At 36.8% G+C, this 8,970-nt stretch overlaps 1 protein-coding gene across 4 annotated transcripts in view; it reads left to right on the plus strand.

The window, feature by feature from the left end:
- Nucleotides 1-8,428, plus strand: part of LOC106711534 (homeotic protein antennapedia) — a 159,273-nt gene extending 150,845 nt beyond the window's left edge. For all 4 annotated transcript variants that reach the window (XM_014503873.2, XM_014503871.2, XM_014503874.2 and 1 more), the window contains one exon: nucleotides 7,841-8,428. In XM_014503873.2, coding sequence (XP_014359359.2) covers nucleotides 7,841-8,091 — 251 coding nt within the window. In that variant the 3' untranslated portion in view covers nucleotides 8,092-8,428. The remainder of the gene's footprint in view (nucleotides 1-7,840) is intronic.
- Nucleotides 8,429-8,970: the final 542 nt, after the last annotated feature.

Genomic DNA, 8,970 nt, shown 5'->3' on the forward strand with positions numbered 1-8,970 from the left:
CGCCCGAAGGACTCTGTACCCTCCATATTAATTGCAGTTTGAGAGAGCGCGCCAATCAAACTTTGACCGGCGCTTAGCCGCTCAAGCCGAACTTATTATGTGGTATTAAAAATCCATTTTCACACACATCGGCCCGATAAAATTGAAATGGAAACATAATTATACTAAAAGTTTTGTTAGTAATTAGGTAAATTGCGTCAATTTTGATATAACATTGCCATATCAACCGGTAGTAAAATAATTGTAGAAGAAAATGACAGTACTATGGAAATTAACTAATAACCGAAAAAGTCATTAATGAAATTAAAACGTATCGTATCATTAGTCGAGTACAGAAAAGGATCACATGATGCGTGCACATGTGCGGGACACTGCCAGCACATAAATCATAAACGTATCTTTATCCACATATACATATTAAGGTATAGCATAGCAATGTCGATAGAGGGAAAAAAACTCGGTTTCCTGCCCGGGGATCACACATGACCGGACTGTCTATCTGCCAGACCCGTGTCAAATATTCTCTGGAGCGGAGCCCACCCCTCTCCCGCTCCTGGGGGCAGGGAGACCCCTGGGGCAGGCTTTCCCGCGGCGAAGCTCATCTTGAAGCCCTAATGCGTTCTGCGCCCCGTATTACGTACGGATGAATTTTTACGTGCCTATAACTGTATTCTCAGATTGCCTTTTGAATATAACATACGTACATATTTATAGCATACTAAGAATATTGCCAAGTCTTGCGTTTATTCATTAAGATTTCCGACGCCGAGACATATTGAAAAATCGCCAGCGCCGTCCACCTTTCATAACTTTTCGCTTCGTGATCCAAGTCAATTACTCACGTTCTAGCGCCTTCTCAAATATTCATTCGTGCTTTTCCAGCAAATTACAGTAATAGTCTGAATGAAACCGGTAATTAGGTATTGTGTAGGACGTTTTTAAGGCAGCATTAAATGGTTTATTTAATTTCTTGTTTGGGTAAATTCCTTTAACTTATTAATTACCTTAATTGAGGTTAAAATTTGATGGTTTTTTAATCATAATAAATTTAACCTATGCATAGAGTAGATGGAGTGGATAGGTAGAGCGTGTAGCGTAGAACATGGCAGAGCATAGGTCGGATGGGATGTCGCGTCGGCTGCGTCGCAGGCGGAGTCGGGCGCGGAACAAAGCTCGGGCCTAACAAAGACGTCACCGGCCGTGGCGGCGACGCGGAGTTATGGCACCCATTGTGCGCAACAATACCCAACAAACGAGTTTGTATAAGCTATTAGGTACGCGCATTAATATATTTTTTTTGTTAGCCCGAAAATTTAGCATTCCATTACGAGGGAGAGAAATGAAACGCCCGCCGCATGAATTATATTAAAATATATTTGAATATTTCATTTGACACCTTTTTTCGCGCCGCAGGAATTTCGTTCAATCCCCCGCCGGCTCTCGTAATTTTTCGCGTAGGTTAGCGAAATTTTCGGTGAATAACATTCCATTTGGGATGCGAAACACAACGGAATCAGCGTCGACACAACACTGACTGATGGCCCGCGCTCGCCAAATAAATTCTTATTGAGGTCCAGCCAAATGTTTGCCGAGTTTTATTACGATTTCTGACATTTGCCTAGGCCTTATTTTGTCGTGTTGTTGTTTTTTTTATATACAATGTCAATTGTAACACCGGAAATAATTATAGATACATTATTTGATTCTGTTACAGTTTGCTTATTCTAAGATCAAATTTCCAGAAAATAAAATGGACAACGAAGTATTGTAAAATTTAATTTCCTATACATTATATAGATAACATTAATACTAATAGAACACGTATTAAAATATCACTTTATATACATACACATAAAATAAAAAATAACATAAAACAATACCCAGAAGTGATTACGTACATATTACATAGAATGGTTTCGCTATAGATACGCTAGAGCTCCGCCCAGGCAATGATTAATGACTATCAACGCTTGAAAGTCCGCCATGCTTTTTCATTTCAACATTTCGCTCAGATCGGTGCACCGCTTTCCTTTATTTACAACGAGCCTCAAGATTTGTTTCACTAATAACTTGCTTTGTGATTACAGGGAATGTTATTTGTATTACAATTATTTTCTTTCGTTTGCTTACTTTTTGTTTCGGTTTGACTGAACGTATTAGGTTACGATTGCTGTGACTTTTGGTTTGACACATATTCTCGTACCTTTCATTATCTTCGAAAAAAAAAAGATAAGAACATGTCAATTCAAGTATTTGACAGTCGGTACCACCTGTTTCGTAACATATAAACCATGTTATCGATCGATATTAGTACTTACAGTTGCCCACAATTAGACTTTTTCGTATTATCCCATATAAATATTAACATTAAATCTATTTAGATAAACAAGTTTGGAGCGGACAAACGTATTTTTTTAGATTTGTAATTTTGTTTTGCCTTTTTTTATATTACAAGAATTCGCCGAAATGGCGAAGCAACCGCTGCCCATAGACATTCGCAATTGCATAGGTATGCGTTGCCTACCCCCAATAGACGAAGGAGGAGACGCACAAAAAGACAATATTTAACCTTCCTATGCATCATATGCCTCCTTCATCAAATCCACATAGAGAGAGGACTAAAATTAGGCCTCCGGGACCACACTCATCAGACGAAACGCGGAATAACTTCCACTTCACGCCTGTCTTCTTTGTGGTCGTGGTATTTCACCGTGCGAGCCGGCCAATTCGTGCAACGGATGTTGTTGTTGCTGGCGTCTACCACTGTTAAATATTACAGCTATTTAACATGTGGTGGTCGAACGGATATGAAACAACTGATATGACCTTTAATATGACTAGTTAATTACCAGTAAGTTAAGTCTTAATTTTGTTATATGAATGAAATTGAAGTATCTGCCACAATAAATAAACTATTATTAAATGATTGTATCTAATCGGTTTATATTTGTTGTCTTAACATTTTTAAAAATAATTTATTTTTGGCGAAGTTTTGCGTTTTTTATTTTTTATTTTTTGACGTTATGTTTTTTAACTTTAAATTAATTAAAATTAAAAATAAAACTAGTTTGCCTTACGTAGTACTCGAAAATAAATATGTATGTTGATACATTAATATGTAAATTAAAAGGGAACAATTATTTTATTTTTTATAGCGCAATTGACTCTTGTAAATGGCTTAATTTTCCTTGACAGCTGAATGACGTGAACTTTTAATGCAAAACAACAGACCTTTGCGAATTTTCTCCGTTCATCTTTCACGTAATTGTTGCATCAATTAAACTTATTAACAATTCGGCCTTTGTACGAGATCTCTTCGGGAACCGGCAATTTTATTTACGACGTGTAAGCGTTTAAGAGAAATTGCATTAATCTGAATACCCGTTTGATACCGCGTACGATGTTGCAACGCTTTGAGTGGGCTCTGCGATGAATAATGACGTTTACACAACTCCTGCGCAAATCAATTTAAGCATAATTTTTAATGGCATAGAGTTGTGAATCGTGTGTCAGTTCAGCTGGGTCGTGGGCCAGTCCGGTCGTGTAGGGACGTATGAAATTGTACGACATGAATTATGGATTGTCGATATCGTAGCAAGCTGTTGCTGTGTTTTTTCTGCGCTCCTCCGGCGCGATACCACAACGAATTAAATTAAAAGCTCTTTCAACTTGTCATCCCTTGATGAATTTTATTTTAGGCTTAAATTATTTTTTATCGCTCTCTATGTACTTTATATGTTTATTTGCAAATTATTTTAAGAAATATGCAGCCTAACCATGAATATGACCGTTTCAAGAATCACGTTTTTAATTAGGCAATGTTACATATAATTTGCTCAAGAAGTTTTTTAATAATTTTATTATGCCTTGCATAAAATTGGTGTTTGTTGAACATATACCAATTTCTTGATACCTGTATAAGTTATTCTTAAATATTCTTCGGTATTTTTTTTTGGGTTCCCACCTTGTGCGTCGCGGCTCTATCGTGAGGGTAATCAGTACAAATGCGATCTCCGATAGCGGCGCGGGCCCGCTCAATATTTCAGTACGCACTTTATCCGGATAAATGTAAACTGACCTAAAGGTCCGACCGAGATTAGTTTGGCTCCAATCGTACGCAGGACGATAACTGCCGAGGTTTGTTGCATAGTTCAATCTTTTGAAGTGTGTAATTAATTATTTGATACGAGTCGCGATTCTAACTTGTTTTAAATAAAAGGATCACTGATGTTAAGTCTTATAAAACATTTTTTTTGACCGTAGAAGTCTACCTTTAATGTTCTCTTCTCATGACCTAGGGATTGCCCTAATGTCTATTTTGTGGTAACATAAAATGCTGTTATTACAAGACTTCGAACCAGTATTATGAAAATCCAACGTCTTGATATTAATACATGTGAAGGAAATAAACATATGTAATTCATACGCACTAATCGATCTTTAGCTTTAATTTCTACTTTACGATTATGATATTGTTTTATATTTCCAGTATTAAAAAGTTGAAAGGTTAGATAATAATAAAGTAATGTGTAGATATACAAAGTACGGTTCCATTATAAGATATGAATCTCCGTCGAAACAAAGTTGTTGTCGCGCTGGGCGTTTGACCTCCACACGCTCGCTTCGTACAAACTTCAATAATGTCACGCGCGCTTGTCCGCGCCGCGCCGCGCCGCCACGCAGCGCCGCGCCGCTGCCGTGTCGTGAAAGTAAGCCGAGGCCCGATTTTGTAACCCGGCTCTCCCCCCGGCGATGATTTATGTGCGCCCGACGACACATGCAGCGCTGCGCCCGACGCCCCTAAAGCTGCGATTTCGCGAAATACAAACGGGCGGTTCGAACGCCGCGTTTCCAACGCTCGCTTATCTTCTATAGAAAAATTAACAATATGCATTTGAATTGCTAAGATAGACACTGAAATCTGTTTAACTAATTTGAATGTCGTAGAAATTAAAGTTGATTAAAGTAATATTAAGATTTTAACAAAGCAAAATTTCTAGAGAGTGGTATCTTTAATTGTGTTATTGGAGTTTTTTCATTGACCTGTGTACATATTATATGTTACTTATACATATGTAATGAATAACGTCTCTGTCAAGGCCTTTAGTAAAGAACATCCCTGGCTCAGAAATCTTCTACTTAATGCTCTTATTACATACGGTTTAAATCTGACGTTGGGATCATGTTTTATGCATCCGAGCGATGAAACCCGCCAGTGTAATATATAAAGACCGAGCAGGGGGATTTCACAAGCTATGTTACTGTACACTTTATTTTGAACGTAAGTGTGACCTGTTTGAGATTGAAGATATTTTGGATATGCCACTAATGTCCACTTTACTAACAAACCATTTGATCCGTCCTCGTACTGATAAATGAATAGACTACCTTAAAAATTTGAAAGTCAATAGTCTTTAAGCTATAACACCATCTCTGGAATATCGTAAAAACCAATAAGTGCTCATAAATCTTTTGCAACTAAGTCACCAATTGCATGTAATTCTTGCCAATGGGTTTGTAATTCATTGAACATTTTGTATCATTTGCATTCTTGAATGCGTCCCAAAATCCGAGAGCGAGTGCTGTTATCAATTCCCCGAGCAACAAGTGGCCTATAACTCTGCAGTCTGCACTCGCCGAACAGGACTCCGCTATTTCTTCGGAGGAACATCTCACTTCATAGGGGACACTTTAAAGTGACTCGGGAATACCTAAAATAATAGCATTATACTTTGAATGCTTATCAAGTAGAATCTAAGGATCTAACTTTATGACAATACGCAACGATGAATTTTAAATTTGCTACTGCTGACGAGGGTAGCAATATTTGGTTAGTTCTATGGTTATTTCTATTTTGTCGCTAAGTATTAGCTCTTTCGTGTTAAATATTGATACAGAGTCTAATTGAAATGATAGAGTATTAGACTCTCCTCTCTATAGTTTCATTCTGTCATCTCTGTTGGCTTATCTAAGAAAATTATATTACAAGGCCTCTATATTATTTCGCAAACATGTAATTTCTTACCTTCATGTTGTGGTCACAGAGTATGCAATTAGTCAAGTGTAAATGAACGGTAACAAAACGCTGGTATGTCCATTTCGTATTTTATTTGCCTTTACCGTTATGAAATTTGAATTTCTTCGAAACATCGGTATGACGGTGTCGCTCGAAGTGTAATCCTTGCCTTTTGTGTCGGCGAATTTCTTCGAAGTTCGCGTGTTTGTCTTATAGAGCGACTTGTTTTGCGTGTCTCGAAATGAAAATAATCAAAGTTTAATTTACTTCGACCAAGTTAGTTACCCGTTTTGTTACACTCTTTGTTGCCTACAGACATAATCTGCTCTAAATCAATTTTAGTATATTTTTTAAGTTGTATTTTGCATACGTTCAAGTAAATGGTCAATCTTCAAGATTTGCTACCTTAACTGATCTTATGACATCTTCAGCCTTGCACGTGACTCATGACATTTTATAGTTAAATATTTTAAAGGCAAATGCGTAACTTTATAGGTATCAAATGTATTTTATACCAAATCAACAGCATTTAAATGAAAGTTATGAACTAATTAACTTAAGCCGGCAGGGATCTACTAATGCAAAATGCAGTTGATATATTAAACATAAATCTAAAAGCGGTCTCTTGGCTTGATGCTATTAACAAATGTCATATGTAAAGTCCGGCTATATCAAGCGAGCCCGGTGGCCGATAGTATTATTTGCGTACTACGGACCAATTAAACGACGTATTGACTGATTTTGTTATTAACTGTCAACTATATTTTATGTGAACGTCAAAACAATTGTGTCGATAACGGTATAATTTATTCCTCAATGAATTTCAATCTGCGATCGAAATTATATCTGTAACTAAACGTGTACGGTTCAAGTTTTCTTCTTTTTTCGTCAGACAAATTACAGAGAGCGGGCAATTCTCTAAACCGTGTATAATAGGGTTCCCATCTCCATGGAAGAGTAATGGGTATAAAATGGTAAAGGCCCGAGGCGTCTTAAATTATTTTAATTGGCTCCGGTAGCTCGACGGAACGCGTCTTTATGAGTAAACAGAGGCGAATGTGACGCGGCCGAGAGCGGAGATTGCCAACAACGCTATACGCTTGTGTCTGACGTTGTAAACTTCCAATTGCTCCAATAAGTATCAATATCAGATAATAAGTCTATTCACACGTTATTTGTTTTCGTAAACGTTTGGTTGCAAACTTGAAAGATTAATTGCGAACTATATCTCAATTTCCATATGACCATTGTGTACGACCATTGTGTTCGTTGCCTACAGATTATATTAACCGACTCCTGTTTGTCGCCTATATTATTTTGCGCGAATAGATAAATATCAGTGATTTTTTCTGTCATTTCTCAGCGATAGAGTTTTAAATGGTTTTATGTTTTCTTTAAAACTTTGTTACTCCCGACAGCGAAGAGAAATGCCGAACAAGCAAAAACAATTAACAAATTGATAAGCTCAAAACAATTTTCAATTAACTTCGCCCGGAGTGTTCGCCGTTTACAAATAACCGTCATTTATCAGAAATGCCTATGCAGTTTTTAACGTTTGATTCCATTCAGGGTTGCCACAATATAAGATATTAATGCCAATTAGAATATGCACCTCCGTGTGTTAAAATATAACGTACACGATTTGTTAATGACTTTAGATATAACAAATGATATAGAAGTTTATTTCTATTAATTTATTAAAAATGTATCTGTGATCTAGTCTATATACACCCGAGCAATGCTTGGGGTTTTGTCACCATAATTATCTGTATCTAATGCATTTCTTAAGATAAGATTCTAACATAATAATTGTTTCAATTTCAGAACGGAAGCGGGGGAGGCAGACATACACGCGGTACCAAACGCTCGAGCTTGAGAAGGAGTTCCACTTCAACCGGTACCTGACGCGGAGGAGAAGGATCGAGATCGCGCACGCATTGTGCCTCACCGAGCGCCAGATCAAGATCTGGTTCCAGAATCGCCGCATGAAGTGGAAGAAAGAGAACAAGACCAAAGGCGAGCCGGGCTCCGGCGATGAGCCGGACAACATGAGTCCGCCGACCTCGCCGCAGTAGACCATGCCGCAGTTGAACGCGCCGCAGCAGACTGTGCCGCAGTAGACCGCGCAGCGCTCGCAGCGATCCCAAGCGATCGGTTCGCTTCACCCGACAACATCGACAATTTATTTTCATACAACGTTGGTTTCGCGCAACCGATACCGGCTCTGAGGCCGGACCTACTAGAACTTTAATTTGTATAAATTGTATGTTGGACTTTTCATAATATTACATTATAAACTAATACGTAAACTTAGTGACTTGGTAAAGAGTAAAGATAGTGTGATGAAGAGATTTTTACAGTTGTTAAGTATAAATTAATTTATAGAACAATCTCAATACCAATAATTACCAAAAAAGCAGTGTTTAATTAATAAAACTGCATTGTTTATGTGATTTCATATAGCTGGTTTATTATGCTGATTATTATTTGAAAAATTTGGCAAAGTTATATAATCTTTTGCAATCGATTCCTTTAATCCGCTTTTGTCAAAGTGTTTGCTTTTGAATCTGTGCATAATTGGATTTTATATTATCCATAATCTCTATTACCTTTCTTTTAATTACATAAAAAAAGATTATTTTAAATTAATAACCAATGATTAAAATTATCTATGGTACTTAGTGTAGAGCACTTTGTCGACAAACATTTTTTTCATTAAATCACAAAACCATAAGGACCTCTTATAATTAACCATTGATAAGAAGGCAATTAGATTTGATATTGTTATTATTTAATATATTTGAAGTTTTATTTCTAATTAAGCTATCAGAATGCTATTTTGTACATATAAACACGGTAACTTTTAGAATTTATGATTATGTACAATTATTGTTTTAGTGTGAATAATATTATTGAGATTATTTTTTCTTACGGAAAAGAAAATAAATAGTTTC

Source organism: Papilio machaon, chromosome 9 (genome assembly GCF_912999745.1).
Source record: "Papilio machaon chromosome 9, ilPapMach1.1, whole genome shotgun sequence".
In the NCBI taxonomy this organism is placed as follows: Eukaryota; Metazoa; Arthropoda; class Insecta; order Lepidoptera; family Papilionidae; genus Papilio; species Papilio machaon.